This window comes from Lathyrus oleraceus, chromosome 5, assembly GCF_024323335.1.
Source record: "Lathyrus oleraceus cultivar Zhongwan6 chromosome 5, CAAS_Psat_ZW6_1.0, whole genome shotgun sequence".
NCBI classification, from domain to species: Eukaryota; Viridiplantae; Streptophyta; class Magnoliopsida; order Fabales; family Fabaceae; genus Lathyrus; species Lathyrus oleraceus.
Genome location: NC_066583.1, coordinates 354,081,796 through 354,098,071, shown reverse-complemented (window position 1 = coordinate 354,098,071; position 16,276 = coordinate 354,081,796). Strand labels below are relative to the sequence as shown.

The following is a 16,276-nucleotide window of genomic DNA, read 5'->3' as shown; positions in this document are numbered from 1 at the left end:
CGATTTTTTCCAAAAATTTAAAAATGATTTTTTTGAAAAATAATAAAATTTGATTTTATTTTTGAAAAAATTATTTTTTTACGAATATAAAAAAATTATTTTTTTCGAAAAAAAATGATTTTTAAATTATTTTTTCGAAAATACAAAAATATATTTTTTTCTCGGAAAAAAAAACTGATATTATTTTATTAAAAAAATAAAAAAAAATTGAAAACAATAAATTTTTCAAGAAACTAAGTGATTTTTAAAATAAAAAAATTCAAAGAAAAAAAAATTGATGAATGGATATCCATCAACTAAAAATATAATAATGGACGGATTTAATTGATTTTATTCTTAATGGATGAATTGGATTGAATAGTTTTAAAAAAGTTTTAATGGATTGATAATGGATTAATGGATTGTTTTGATTAGGGGTGGCAAACGGGCATGCCCGCCCCGTTTAGGCCCGCCCCGCAAAAGCCTGCAAAAAAACGGGGCGGGACGGGGCAGTTATATTTGAGGATGCAGGCCTAAAACTTAGACCCGCCCCGCAAAAAAATGAGAGCGGGGCGGGGAAAGCCCGCGGACACTGCACTCTTTAAACCTAAAAATGCAAAAATTTATATAAATACACGTGCCCCGCAAAAGCCAAGCTATAATAAGTATTTTGAATAAAATTTTGTCCTTTAGATAAATACACGTGCCCCGCAAAAGCCAAGCAAATAATAATAATAATAATAATAATAATAATAATAATAATAATAATAATAATAATAATAATAATAATAATATAATAATAATAATAATAATAATAATAATATAATAATAATAATAATAATAATAATAATAATAATAATAATAATAATAATAATAATAATAATAATAATAATAATAATAATAATAATAATAATAATAATAATAATAATAATAATAATAATAATAATAATAATAATATAATAATAATAATAATAATAATAATAATAATATAATAATAATAATAATAATAATAATAATAATAATAATAATAATAATAATATAATAATAATAATAATAATAATAATAATAATAATAATAATAATAATAATAATAATAATAATAATAATAATAATAATAATAATAATAATAATAATAATAATATAATAATAATAATAATAATAATAATAATAATAATAATAATAATATAATAATAATAATAATAATAATAATAATAATAATAATAATATAATAATAATAATAATAATAATAATAATAATAATAATAATAATAATAATAATAATAATAATAATAATAATAATAATAATAATAATAATAATAATAATAATAATAATAATAATAATAATAATAATAATAATAATAATAATAATAATAATATAATAATAATAATAATAATAATAATAATAATAATAATAATAATAATAATAATAATAATAATAATAATAATAATAATAATAATAATAATAATAATAATAATAATAATAATAATAATAATAATAATAATAATAATAATAATAATAATAATAATAATAATATAATAATAATAATAATAATAATAATAATAATAATAATAATAATAATAATAATAATAATAATAATAATAATAATAATAATAATAATAATAATAATAATAATAATAATAATAATAATAATAATAATAATAATAATAATAATAATAGAAGACTAAAAATATGTTACAAATTTATTTTCATAAGATAGAAACAGATGCATTGATTAAGAGAGACGACACTCTACAATAATAATAATAACACAGTTGAAACTTGACACAGCATACTATAGTCAAATATAGAAAGTTATGTTCGTTTTTATTCATGACTATACACTTCTCATTAGATTCAATGCTATAATATTATACAGAGCCTTGGATGCAAGCTGAAGTTATGGTACGCGGCATTCTTCAATGTTCCAAATTTCCTTAGCATACTGAGCAATTGTCCTGTCACTGCTGAACTTCCCACTCCCAGCAGTGCTTAAAATAGACATTTTTAGCCACCTTTTCTTATCACTGTACATGCAAAACAAACCAATAAAACAATACATACTTTGGATAATTTTACAGCCGCAATATTAAATCGAGAAAACGCAAGAGATCGAGTCTTACCGATATGCTTCATCTACTTTTTCCTGAGCATCCATGTAGCTTGGGAAGTCATACCCAACCAGAAAGTAATCCCCGCGACCATAGCCAGAATTTCCTTCCAATGAATCAAGCAATGGGTTATAGTCGTAGCTTCCAAACACCCCACTCCTTATAAACTTCTTTGCCTCTTCGAATCGAGGATCTGGCTTGAACTTCACATCATAAAAATAGCCATGTTCAAGAACAGTCTATGAAAATTTTAAAGAAGCTTGTGAAAAAAGGGGAAAAAGACTACCAGTCCATTCTCTCTTTCCTTCCTGAGTCGAGGGACTTCATCTGCTGTTGCACCAAAGAGGAAAAAATTCTCTTCGCCAATCTCTTCCCGGATTTCAACATTAGCTCCATCTAATGTACCGATTATGAGGCACCCGTTCAATGCAAATTTCATGTTGCTTGTGCCACTTGCTTCCATTCCTGCAGTGCTAATATGCTGCGACAGCTCACTCCCTGGGATAAGCACCTCCGCCACTGATACATTGTAATTTGGTACAAACACAACCTAAAACAAGGTTTAAACAAGTTTCATTACAATATGTTACTTAAAAAGCATAACATAAATGATTGTAGTTTATGAACAAAGGCACTGCTGCAATCTAAAAAGTTATGCAGAATTAAATTACCTTCAAGTAGCTATTGACTTCAGGATCACTGTTTACAACAGAACCAACATCATCAACAAGCTTGACTATCCGTTTAGCATTTGTGTATGTCGCAAATGCCTTTCCTCCAATCATGACCGTGCGTGCAGTTGTGCTTTTCCGTTCTTCAGGGCTCATCTCCTATTGTTATAGTTTAGTTATAAAGAAAATATTTATTATAGTCTCTCAAAAGATAAAAGCGTGTCCCTATATTAGCCCTTCAAAAGTGCCGGAAAAAAATAGTAAATTAGAACACAGAGAGTTTCAAAAGTGTACTCCAGCTATTTCTCATACCTTTAACTTTTTATATCTATAGATCACACCAAGAATATTTAGCAGCTGCCTCTTGTATTCGTGGATACGCTTGACTTGAATGTCGAATAGACTATCAGGGTCAATGCTCTCCCCTGTCACTTGCAGAACATACTGTGCTAAGCGCTGCTTATTAGCTCTCTTTGCAGACAGCCACTCTGCTTGTAGATCTTCATTGTCAGCAAACTATAGGGAAAAACCACAAATTGAATGTTAGAATGTTGCAATAATAGGAATCAGCTAGTTGCCTGTAGAGAAGTATCCAGGTACTCACCTCACGAAGACCTGTTAATAAGTCAAGATTGGTTACCCATTTATCAGTTTTTAACCACTTTGTGATTATCCTGCTTAGCTCAGGACTGCAGAAATTGATCCATCTTCGAGGCGTAATGCCATTAGTTTTATTTTGGAATTTTGTTGGCCATATTGAAACATAATTTGCAAATAATTCTGACTTCAATATATCACTGTGTAACTGAGCAACACCATTCACCTATAATAGGACGGGCCAACAAAAACTAAATAAATCTCAATTGAAATCATTAGATGGGGTCGGTTCAACGGATCAATCGACGTCATAAGTGTATTGGAGAAACTAGAGGATATAAGACATGAATAGGGTAAGATGGATGAGACTTTATACTTTGAAGTTCAAATAAGTGTATATCTTACGGTATGAGAAGAAACAACGCACAAATTTGCCATCCGAACTACTGGCTTCTGGGTATTATTGTCCAGGATACGCATGTTCGGAAGTTCGTCCTCAAGATCCAATCGGGTGTTACTTATCAATGAAATGAACTGCAAGCATTTTATGATTTACACATAAAATATGTCAGTACATACCTTTCACTGGGTTTATTGAAGACAAGCAATGAAAACAAGCAACTTACTCGTCTATCGATTTCCTCTATGATTTCCATGTGACGAGGAAGCAGTTTCCACATAACAGGTTGAGACCATTTCTCCAGCGCTTCAGGGAGGACAGTGTGATTAGTGTAAGCAACCGTCCTGGTTTAAGATATAGCATAATATTTTAGCAATTGACAGGTAAGAATAAAGTCGAAAGAAAATGGAAAACAACAATTCCACACAATGCAGTAAGTTCTACAATTTACTGACTTTGATGTCACTGCCCATGCTTCATCCCATCCAAGCCCTTCGACATCCATAAGTAATCGCATCAACTCCGGTATTGAAAGGGTTGGGTGGGTATCGTTCAATTGTACAGCAACCTTTGTTGGGAACTCAGACCAGTTCCAAGGTCCTTGCCTCCTCTCCTTGAATCGGGAAATAATGTCCTGTAATTAGTCCAAGACGATAGGTCAATAGTAAGAATATTCTGTCAAACAAAAGACGCACCTATATTTCTTCTTGGAATTTGGTAACACGAAATGATGTAACTTTGGTCCTAATTGATTATTTAATTGAAAATATCCATGCCATAGAACCAGAATACAATCTTTGTTACGTTTAATAAATTAGTGATATCTCTTGAACTCTAAAATGAAGGTGATTTAGACTTTGAATTAAGAATTTAAGATAACATCAAACCAGCATAATACAATCATTTACATTGCACTGCTGCCAAAAGTTTCAAATCCTAACTCTTTACTAAGAGAGAGCTTAAATAACAAAAAGAACACTTAAAAATGACGATAAATGCTATATGATACGACAGATAATGCCCACAAATTGAACAAAAACAGGTGTGTCAGTGTTTTAAAAGACAGTCATGATTCGGTTTGTGTTTTGCCGGAAATCATGAAGTATTGGCCAATGAAAAATGCTGCATCTCTTTGTGAGGCACCACCTTTGTAATCTTAAGCATTTCTGCCAAATGAAAAGGAGATTTACCAGATGAATTAACTTACTTGGAGTGATGCACTGCAGAGAAAGTACTGCTGCTTCAGCCGTAGGAGTTTCCCGCCTTCTGTGGCATCACCGGGATACAAAACCGAGCAAATCTACAAAACAATTTTTTTAACATGAAACTGCTTCACGGAACTTTATATTTAATTCTTATTTAAAGGGTGAGGTGATAATCAGGGTTGAGGAGAAAACAAAATTCAATATATTTGATATGAAATCTTATAAAGGCGAAGAGATGCATATCTCTCTAAGAATTTCATTTCTATAATTATAATAAAAACAGGATCTTAGACAATAGCAGGGTTATTCCTGATACCGACCTGTTGCGCTTGTGAGTGAAGAACTGAAGCAGATTCGAGTTGCCCATCATTGAATAAAAACAAATCAAAATCATCAGCGCATGCTTTCGCTTCCCAGAGGCGAAGACTGATGGTGTTCTTGGTCTGGTATCCAGGAATTGGCACATCATAAGCTAGTGCTTGAATAACTTCTCCGCCTACCCATTGTCGGCTGGCATACACACCAAACTTTAAGTACTTTCATATTGCTAGCCTAGCTTTCACTATCATAAAAAATCATGTACCAAAACATCGCAAAACTTCACAAATAACTCAGTAGATTTACACTTACCTTCCATCAGGGTTAACGTCGACCTGGCCAAAGAATCTGATCGGGTACAAAACGTCATGTCTCACAATTTCCCAAGGGCTAAACTTCTGTTTGATATTCATTCGATTTTATGCATCAGTATCCGCCAAATATGTGAAATAATTCCATGGATTAAGAAGGAATATAAATCAAACCTCAAGCCAGTCCTCAGCAACTTCCTCCTGACCTTCTTTTGCGATTATCTGCTTAAATAGTCCGTACCGATACCTCAAACCGTATCCCCAAGCAGGCAAATTAAGTGTTGCCATGGAATCCAAAAAGCAAGAAGCAAGCCTACCAAGACCACCATTTCCTAGTGCTGCGTCCTTCTCCTGCAAAGATTCATGTTTAAGGGTACATCAATCAACTTTTTATACACTAGATATCAAAACCAATCACAGATAAAGTAACTTAGATTTATAGAAGAAGCTTTCATTTTGAGCATACGAAAGTTCAATTTATTACTACTATTCATCGGTGATTAAACGAGAGAAATAACAATCATTTGAATGGTCCAAAATATTTTAAATTTCATGACAAATTCTAATACTTCGGAGAAAAATATACTATTTCACATGAAAAGTTGCAACTTTTTTATTACCTGCTCTGTTATTTCTTCAAGTTCAAGTCCGAATTTGCGCAAAGCATCAGCATATGCATCTTGGATATTGAGATTTCCAATAGCATTGGTCAAAGCCCGACCTTGAAGGAACTCCATTGATAAGTAGTATGTTTGCTTGGGATCAACTTTGTGAAAATGTAAGTATGTTTCATTCCATTGCTGAAATAATTATCATCAATGTTAAATAATAGCATTAGTCATATCATATCCAAACAAATAGTACAACTATACTAACCTAAGACTTAAAGTGAGGAAAGAACACTCCACATACAATTCTTTGCATTTGAAAATCTATTTAATTTATGTAGTACAATTTACTTACCCTTAGTTTATGTAGTTTAAACCTGAACTAAGTTGAAAAAAAAGTCACAACTTGCACAAATCCAAGTTAATGTGACCAAGTTTAGTTTAACTCAAGTCACTGAATTGCACGCGCAAACGCAGACACACACAGAGTCAAATGGTTGGTGTGATCATTTTATTTTCATGTGATACAACTTTCTAATACACACAAAAAAAGCTTATTTTAATGAAAATTGATCCTCAATTCAATTGTTATAGAAAGGTCACCAATTGTCATTATATTATACCTATAACAAACATTATGAAAGTAAAATGTGTGTATGTTACTAAATAAACTATCAATTTAGTCCTAAAGTATCACTCTCTCTCTAATTTAATCTTAAAGTATATAAATCTAATAAGTAGTTGTATATAAGCCTTCAATTTAGTCCTTGCTATTAAGATGTTAGAGACTAAATTGTTGAATTTTCATATATTTTAGGGACTAAATTGGTAGGTCCCATATTCCAATGGAAAGAATGTACTTGTATTTGAATATAAATGAAAGACCATTGAATCAAACAAATGATTATTCAAAAGCTAGATCTGAATTCCAAGTAAATGCATCATGCTATACCTGAATGAGACGATCACGAACACTCTCTGCAGTTGCATAATAAGCTTGTTCAAGCTGAAACTTGAAAGGGGAAAAATGAGGACTATACTGAGCATGGTAACTGATGTTAGAAGCAATTTCATCAGGTTTTTCAGCCAATGGATTCGCCAAAGGTGGAACTTTAGCAGAAACTAAAGAAGCACCACCACCATTAGTTTCTACTTTAGAACTCATTCTGTCGGAAGTTGAAGTTGAATAATTGAAGAAACGGTGAAGAGGGAGATTAGAAAGGAAAAGGAGAATCTGGATTTGGAAACATACGTGAAGATATTAGAAGGAATGGAATTGCTAGGCCACGAAAGAGTATCAAAAGATATGATGCTAAATGATAGCTCAAGTGAGAGTGAGGCACAGAAAGAGAGAAAGGGGTGTGTGTGGAGTTTGTGAATGATCAAAAGAAGTGGAGAAAATATCTTAGAAGATGATTTTATTTATAGCAAAATAGAAATAAATACTCAATTTAATTCTTCAGAAATTGTAGGATTGTTTTGATTTCTTATGATCAAAATATTTAAAAAATTTAAAAGTAAAAAATGTTAATTCGAGTCGAGTAATATGGTACTCTAGTTTATTAAGTATAAAAAAATCAGAACTATATAAATTGATAATATATTTTTTATATGTCATAGAAGACAAATATTTGAGTTTTGATCGGAAGTATTAATATAAATATAGATTATTGATAAATAATATGGTATTATTATTGTGATTGTTCGCTCTGATATTGATACTGTGAATGGAGAGCGAGGTAGGAAAAATAAATTGATTATGGATTGTGAGAGGGGAGGAAACTATAAAAGAAAGAATGTATCTGAAAGTAATAATTCCTCAGGAGACGTTTATAGGATTAAAGTTAAATGTCCTTTTAGGCTGAGATCTGTGTCAATTGATAGCGGTTGGAAGGTGATAGTTTGGTGCGGGTTGCACAATCATAAACTTTACGAGGATTTAAAAGGCCATGACATATTGGGCTGCCTAAAAGATTATGAAAGACGGTTTGTGAGTGACATGACGAAGTACAACATGACTCCAAGATACATAGTTACCACTTTGAAAGACAAAGATCTAGAAAATCTCATCAGTGTTACCCAGGTGTATAAAGCCAGAACTACATACAATGTAAACAAGAGAAATACATTGACAGAAATGCAAATGTTGTTGAGTCTTATTCATAAAGAAAAATACACGTGTTGGACTAGAAATAGGGAAGACTCAAACATTGTTGCTGGTATCTTTTGGACACATTCTGATTCAGTAAATTTGTTGAATATATTTCATTTGGTGTTGATTTTTGATTGTACATACAAGACAAATAGGTAATGGCCAAATGTTGATTTTTGATATCTTTTGAACATATTTTGATTTATCAGATTTTTGATTATGTGCATTGCGGTCATACAGGTATCAACTACCACTGCTTGAGATTGTCGGTGTTACGTCAACAAAATTGACGTTTTCGGTAGACTTTGCCTATTTTGAACATGAAAGGGTGGAAAAGCTCAAAAAGTTGTTCTCTTTCAAGAATTTGCTACAAATGGTTGTCGTGACAGACCAGGAACTTGCGTTGATGGATGCCATGGAAGTTATGTTTCCAAATTCAACTCATCTGTTGTGTTCGTTCCATATTTAGAATAAAATGTTAGTATGAAATGTAAATAGTATGTTAAATAAGAAAGACAAGAACATGTCATGGATCCATAGAACAACATCGTATATGCTAATAGAGAAATTGAGTTTGTCGAACACTTGAAGCACTTTGAGACTGTATGTGTTGATATTCCTTTATTTGTTAAGTATGTGACTGAAATATGGTTGTCACCTTATAAAGAAAGGCTTGTTGCTGCTTGAACTAACATGATCACTTATTTAAGGAACACAACAACAAATAGGTACTCATACATCATTTTGATATTATTACGTTACCAAACATAATTTAACATATATTTCTATTTATGACTTTTAGGGTGGAGTCTGCTCATTAGAGACTAAAAAACATGTTGACTACAAGCCAAAGAGATTTATACCGAAATTGGAATGTTGTGAACACCATGTTGAAGTTGCAACTAAGTTCAATCAGAGTCTCGTTTCAAAAAGTATTATCAACATTGATCATCGGTATAACACTTCATTCTATACCAACTTGCACAATTTTGTTTCAAGACAGTGTATACAACACATTGAAAAGGAACTAGAAATGGTAAAACTTGTTGGTGCAAGCCAAGATGCATATGGTTGCTTCATTAGAACAACACATTGAAAAAGAGTTAGAAAGAGTAAAATTTGTTGGTGCAAGCCAAAATGCACGTGGTTGCTTCATTAGAACAACACACGAGTTACCGTGTGCGTGTCAACTTGTCGGTTTCCAAATACAAGGCAGTTATGTTCCTTTAGAACTAATTCGTATTTTTTTAGAAGAAATTACACATTGAAGAGCATGATGTTAGTCATAAAGAAAGTGGTACATAATTGGATTTAGAAGTAAAGTGTGAAGAGTTGAAGGCATATTTCAGTACTTTGGATATTTTAGGCCAGAAGGTGTTGAAGAAAAAAGTTCAGAAACTAACACATTCATCCACAACTTCTTTGTGTCCATCACCGGTGAAATACAAGTCAAAGATGAGAGTTAATAGTAGCAGAAAGGGTCAAGAGAGTGGTGTGCATCGTGATTCTTCATAGTGGGAGTGTGGTGAGGGATCACAGAGGAGTCAGACTACAAAGAGATCATGCACAAAACTAACTGGAAGTCAACCGTCAAATATGTCGGCTAGAAGTCAATCGTCCACTGCATCTTCGAGAGATGTTTACTTGTCTCAACTTCCTAATTTCTTACATCCATACATTGATGACATTGTTAATGTGGGTGACGATGGAAATTGTGATTTTCTGGCTATTGCAACTTTACTTGGATTAGACGAAGAGTCATGACCTTTGATTCGAACACATTTAGATACTCAAGTTCATTAACACCCTTAATTGTTTTCCAATTTGTTCTATAACACGGTCTATACAATTAGGAATGTGTTACGAGTAGAACCATTAGGTGTGCAGGGTATTGATAAATGAATGACCATTCCTGATATGGCTTACCCTATCACTTATAGATACATTGTCGTATTTGTCTCGCTTTCAAAGAGACTTAACATCATATTTTTCCTCTTATCTTAGCTCCACATATATATACCTATAAAATCATTGTCGTTGGTTTTGTCAACAACAATCATTGAATTTAGGTAATGTTGAAATTTGATTGTCCATTGCCTCCCATCAACGATCATTGAAAACAGTACTGTACTGAAGATACAAAAACATAAAAATCAACATATACAGGACACATTAGATACTAGAAAGATGAAGTTAGGAAATCATCCAAATTTATTTTGTATTCTTATATTTAGCATAATTTGTTATTTTTTATTTTTTATTAAATAAGTTATGCAAACAAAAGATGAACAAGTTTCATTTAGTATATATCAATTTTCAAAATTTTGTGGCAAATCCAAAAATTCAACAATTTCTAAAGTAGGAATTTTTATTTTAAAAGTAATTTGTGATTTGAAACTAGCGAAGTACTAACTCATTAAAAATTGTTAAAGAAAAATAGCCGTCCATTTTCTCGTGATTCAATGTAATGATAAACATTACCTATATGTTCCAAACAACAACCAACAACTTGAAGGATGGAAGTTTAGTCAATTTATTTTATCGAAGTTGAGAAAAGAGATAGAGAAGTGAGCATGAAGGAAGGAGGGTCACATGAGATTGGGATTAAATTGAAAGGGTCGGATTTGGATTTAGCATTGGGATGAGTGTAGATTAGAAGATAGTTTTGGAACGGTGAGAAGGTGGACACGTGGTTGGTTTGAATTGGAAACGATAGGAAAGGCGAAAAAGGTTAGCGAAAGGTGAGAAGATGGCCCTCACGGATAAGGATATAAGCGTCGGTGTGTGCTGCGTCTTTTTGATATTCACGCGACATGTTATTTTGGAATAAATATAGGAATGTTTATTATTCACCAGCGTCCGGGCAAGCGTTTATCCGTTTTTTAATGTGCACACATGAAAGCATAATTTTTTTTAATAATTTATCTATCTTAGATATTAAAATTTAAAATTTTAATATTTTGATTTTTAACTACTATTTATTTATGTATAAACGTGTGCGATTAATTTTGTAAAACTGTTGTAAAGAAAAATTATTAACCACACATTCTCTACTAATCGTAATTTATAGTTACAAACATTAACTTTTTAATTATATTATTTTATTTATTTAAATTTATTTAAAATGAAAATAAGTGATGTTTTGAAAACAAAAATAGATCAACCCAATACTATTTATCATCTTTATGTAATGTTTTTTAATTCTAATAATAATTATTATTGATACTAAAAATTAATTTTAATGTGGTATCTTGGTTTTGAAAAAAAATATGATTTTTATGGTTTTAATAAAAAATTAATGTGACTATTAAATTGAATAGTAATGGATTTTTAATGACTTTAAATTCGTGATAAATCAAACATACAAAGAGTTTTTTATTAAAATAATTTAGTTTTTCTAAAAAAAATTCAAAATAATCCTGATTTTCAAAAAAAATTCTAAACTACCATATTTTCAGGAGGAGATGTCAAACCAATTGGCATCTCCTCTTAAAATTAGAGAGGAAACGCCAATTGGATTGACTAGGACACATGGTGCAGCCAATTCAATTGGCGCCCATGTGTATGAGTTAAAGGGATGCGTCAATTGGATTGACACCTCAGTGTATTTTGTAATTTTTTTCAAAAATAATCTACATGATACATAATTTCGAAATAGGACTAATTCATATTAATATAAATTCTCGTTTACAGAAAAAGACTAATGTTGATGACTAGGATCACCTAACCGATCTCCGGTTCCACATCCCCTAACTACCCGAACTCGTGGCCCTAACCCACGTTGATGATTCACCACTGGTGTTTGACCATCTGAGGGCCCAGGTACATCACTACCAACTGTAGGAGATGGCCTGTTGAGATAGTTAGACAAATCAGCGTAGTCTTGAGTATGCATCGAAGGTGTACCGCCATAGCTGAGTTAATGACTCATGCCAGAGTAGTTGGGTTGTGTTTGACTTGTTGGTGGGCGACCAGGACGGTTGAAGGGAGGCATTGGTGTGAATGATGCGTCGAGGAAAGGTTGGAAAGATTTTTGTGGTGTTTGGTAGAGATAGGGTTGTTGAAGGTTTCAATTTTGTGAGGTTTGGGCTTCTTGGCTATGGTAGGAGGATGAACGATTAGTGTTAAATAATCGTTGAATGTTCTGGATAAGGCGACTTTGGTAGGGTGATGTGTTGGATGCGAAGCGATGTTGGGTCTCTGGTTGATGATCTATTTGTTGGTGGTGGTACGTGGTATGCTCTTGGTATTGTGGTTGGGTGTATGGCATGTTAGGGTTATATGTTTGTGCGTTTGTAGAACGGAAAGTTTGACGGATATGGGGTTATGTGTAGCCGGTCTGACAATGTTATTGGGGTTAGATATTGAGGCGTCTAGTGTGTAAGTTTGTTGGCATGGATCGTATAGGTACATATCTTCGGTGATGAACTCAAAACCAACTGATCTGTACCAAGCCATATAAGTACGACTTAGTTTTTCTTTATTTGGCATCACTGCATCAGTTAAGACATGGCCATGGCGGTGCTTCCATTTGCGACACTCAAATCTAGCGAAGCTTTGCCATGGATTGAAGTTCCATTGATCGTTAACTTTGCGCAGATGCCATTCTCTTAGGTTTGCTGGGGGATCCGGGATGTGTTGAAGCATACCGAACTACAATTTCACACGATCACTTTTCCATAGTTGTGAATCTTATGATCGATGTGCATGTAGTCCATACGGTTGCGTCTTTTTCGTTGATTTTATGGTCATGATCCAAATTTAGGTATGGACGTCAAATGAACTGAAATATGAGCGTAAGTTAGATTATAAACTTGGTAGAAGAAATTAACAAATTATTACGAAATAATTAGGTTATTATCCATACATCTGTCGGTCGAAGGTGATCCAAGAGATTGCGATACTGGGTAAAAATACCACGTGTCGACCATCTGCACCATAAAGGTAAAAATATTAGTTAGAGATAATAATCGTTAAAGTAAGTAAATATATAGCATTTTAAACAACTTACTTTTGTGCATACGGGAATGTGAAAGAGTTGTTGTTGACGGGCGCTAGGGACGGTAGTCTTGACCAACCCCATGCTTAGAGCAAAACAGCACATCCAAAAAAGGCAGATGTGTATTTGTGTGAATTTTTACACAAAGAGCTATAAAGATAGGCCAGACAAGCGAATCCCTAACTGTAACTTCCTATTTTATCTACATGTCTTAGTAAAGGTAAATACATAACATGCATACTAGAACCACTACCTTCGGGAAATAAAAGAGAACCAATTAAAAGCATAATGTAACACCTAGTTTTTATTATTCAAGCCTCTTCGGTAGAATGCACATCTAAATGTAAACTGTTATAGTATGACTTAAGGCGTGAAAGGAGTATACCTTGACCTCTTGAGTTATCATCTAACAAATCAGTATCCAAGAGGTCCATGCAAATTGAATTCGTATAGTTGGTTTTACCATTTACAGCTTTACCTTTAATAGGCAGTCCCAATAGCATGTAGACGTCTACTAATGTCACGGTACACTCACTGGTTGGAAATTAGAATGTGTGTGTCTTGGGAGGCCATCTTTCACATAACGCAAGAATGAATTTATTATCCACCGACCAAGACATAATTTTGCTTATATGTCCAAAACCGGCGAGTTCGACATACGGTTGAATCATCGGGTCCATGTGGACATATTCGTGGACCCGAGTACGGAACCTTGAAACATCCTATAAAAGAAATAACAAAATACTTTACTAATTTGATATGTTATTAAAAGGTCCTCTAGACAAATAACAAAAGAATTAAACACTTACATAAGTTGCTATGTTTGCAACTGTTCCTCTGTGCGATTCGCCCATTGTGAGAATAGACATCTTGTCGGAGATGAAAGAGGTTGGTGCAGATGAAAGAGGTTTCTTTCTTCGACATCTCAGAACACATGTGGCTCCACAAACCAATCTTTATTTTATTTATGATAGACATGTTGCCATTAAGAGTGCTTACAATAACCATGACAACGAATGACATGATCCTCCTTCTACCCATGTCTATTGCATTAGACATATTGCATAAAACTTCATGCGTGCAATAAAAGATAAGAACCTACGCAAGAAAGTGGTGAATGCTGGGTATGCTTTAACCCAACCGTCATTTCAATATTACCATGATGAAATTAGACTATCTAATGAAGATGTAGGAAGATGGCTGAATAATATACCAGTATAGCAGTGGACAAGGGAATTTGATGGAGACTGTCGATGGGGTCACATTGAAGGTGAGAAAAACAAGAAAGGGGGGTTTGAATTGTTTTGGAAAATAAGCACCTTTTTAAAATAAAAAACCACACAAGGAATTTATACTGGTTCGCTTATAACACAAAGCTACTCCAGTCCACCCGGCCAAGGTGATTTCGCCTTCAACAAGGACTTAATCCACTAATCTTGAAAGATTGTTTACAACCAACGTCTAAGAGAAAGATCTCTTAGTCCTCTCAAGTATACAGACTGCGCAGAGTCACTTGAGGAAAAATAAAACAATAGATGAAAGACAATGTAATCTAGAGTGCTTCTAAGATAAGCAAATATTACAACAGTAAGAACAAAAAGTGTTTCACGTTCTAAGCAAAAGCTTCGTGAAGATTGAGAGAATAAAACGTTTTTATGTGTGTTGATGTTTCAGTATGTTCTCTATATATTTCTCAATGTTGATTGCAGTCCTTTATATAGGAGTGAAGTAGTCGTTGAAATTGATGGCCAATAATTTGAATTAATGCCATAACTTATATAGCTTCTTGCCAACACTACTTTTTCTCCTCGAATGACTTCTTTCCAAATATAGTTCCTTTTCATTTGAATTTGGAGTTAACGTCTCTTTCTGTATTAGGAAATTCATTTCCAAACCTTTATTTGAAGTTAACGTTACTCTTTCTTTATTAGGAAATCCATGATCAGAGTCTTCATGTTTCTGGGAATCTTGGAATCTTGCTATCTAATCTTCTGATGTTGATCTCTTTTGAGTTCTGATGGTTTCTTCAGATAGCGCTGAGAGCTTCTGGAGTTTGACATACCGTTGTTCAGAGTCAGAACTTCTAGAGCGTACTTCTTGTTCAGATGCTTCTGATATTTTGCTGTTTTGCTCAGAGTTAGACTTTCTTGAACGTGTTTCTACTTCTGGTCTTCTGATAATTTGTATCTGATATGATTCTGTATCTGATGACGTCATCCGATCTCTTCCTTCTTTCCTTAGAACCCTGCACACTTAGAAACTTTTCGTTAGGGTGCCATTTTTGGTTTCATCCTTTGTTATCATCAAAATCATGGAATCTATTGTAGAAATTTTTTTGTTCTTACAATCTCCCCCTTTTTTATGATGACAAAACAAACTCAATTAGCAGATGAAACATAAACAATATCAGATCAGATAGACAAGAGCCCCCCCTGAGATAGGCTAGGGAGTTCAGAAGTCCTTACCAGAGCTTCCAAGCAATGAGGTTTCTTGATACCTTCTGCAATTTCTTAAGTCTAGTGTTAGATAAATTTATTTTTAAGAAAAATATGTTGCAGAGTGCTTAAGGTATTTAGACAGTATTTTCATTAGAGCTATTAATGACTTCTCCCCCTTTTTGTCAGAATAAAAAAGACATAGCAAAAAAAAGAAATTCAAGTGAAAAGCATTATATTCAGATAAAAAGGCAACGGAGACAAGGGCAAAAAGAACAAGTAAACATCAGAAACAAGGAAAGCAAGACAACAGGCAAACAAAATCCTAAGTGCCTAGGGGTTGGGAGGCGGAGGCATTCTCTGAAGCAATTGAGCTAGCATGTTCTGAATGTTGTCGTTGACAGTGTCTTGTTTATCCATTCTGGCACGGAGTTCCTTCTGATCTTTCTTCAGTTCTTCCAGCGTCTGGAGAACCATAGGAACAACAGATGATG

The 16,276-nt window shown here is 33.0% G+C and overlaps 2 protein-coding genes across 2 annotated transcripts; one reads left to right on the top strand and one right to left on the bottom strand.

Annotated features, from left to right (window-relative positions):
* Positions 1-1,668: 1,668 nt before the first annotated feature.
* On the bottom strand, positions 1,669-7,603 carry LOC127084634 (alpha-glucan phosphorylase, H isozyme). The gene is made up of 15 exons (XM_051025123.1): positions 7,149-7,603; positions 6,209-6,388; positions 5,763-5,939; positions 5,590-5,675; positions 5,280-5,469; positions 4,962-5,054; positions 4,210-4,388; positions 3,981-4,098; positions 3,760-3,888; positions 3,362-3,580; positions 3,070-3,273; positions 2,758-2,916; positions 2,373-2,636; positions 2,099-2,289; positions 1,669-2,002 (listed from the first exon to the last, which is right to left on the bottom strand). Exons 1-15 carry the CDS (start codon positions 7,359-7,361, stop codon positions 1,876-1,878), a joined length of 2,529 nt encoding a protein of 842 aa, XP_050881080.1. The 5' UTR covers positions 7,362-7,603; the 3' UTR covers positions 1,669-1,875.
* Positions 7,604-7,955: 352 nt separating this feature from the next.
* On the top strand, positions 7,956-9,035 carry LOC127080652 (protein FAR1-RELATED SEQUENCE 5-like). Its single transcript, XM_051020962.1, has 3 exons — positions 7,956-8,503; positions 8,589-8,769; positions 8,889-9,035. Exons 1-3 carry the CDS (start codon positions 7,956-7,958, stop codon positions 9,033-9,035), a joined length of 876 nt encoding a protein of 291 aa, XP_050876919.1.
* Positions 9,036-16,276: the final 7,241 nt, after the last annotated feature.

Bases quoted from the DNA above. Each gene is read 5' to 3' on its own strand.
- LOC127084634 (XM_051025123.1), bottom strand. From the start codon at position 7,361: ATGAGTTCTAAAGTAGAAACTAATGGTGGTGGTGCTTCTTTAGTTTCT. The intron at 2,290-2,372 runs GTAGTCTTTTTC...TATGATGTGAAG, and splicing joins AGGAAAGAGAGAATGGACTG to TTCAAGCCAGATCCTCGATT. The intron at 2,003-2,098 runs GTAAGACTCGAT...TTGCATGTACAG, and splicing joins AAAGTAGATGAAGCATATCG to TGATAAGAAAAGGTGGCTAA.
- LOC127080652 (XM_051020962.1), top strand. From the start codon at position 7,956: ATGGATTGTGAGAGGGGAGGAAACTATAAAAGAAAGAATGTATCTGAA. The intron at 8,504-8,588 runs GTAATGGCCAAA...GCGGTCATACAG, and splicing joins TGTACATACAAGACAAATAG to GTATCAACTACCACTGCTTG. The intron at 8,770-8,888 runs GTTATGTTTCCA...ATGGATCCATAG, and splicing joins CGTTGATGGATGCCATGGAA to AACAACATCGTATATGCTAA.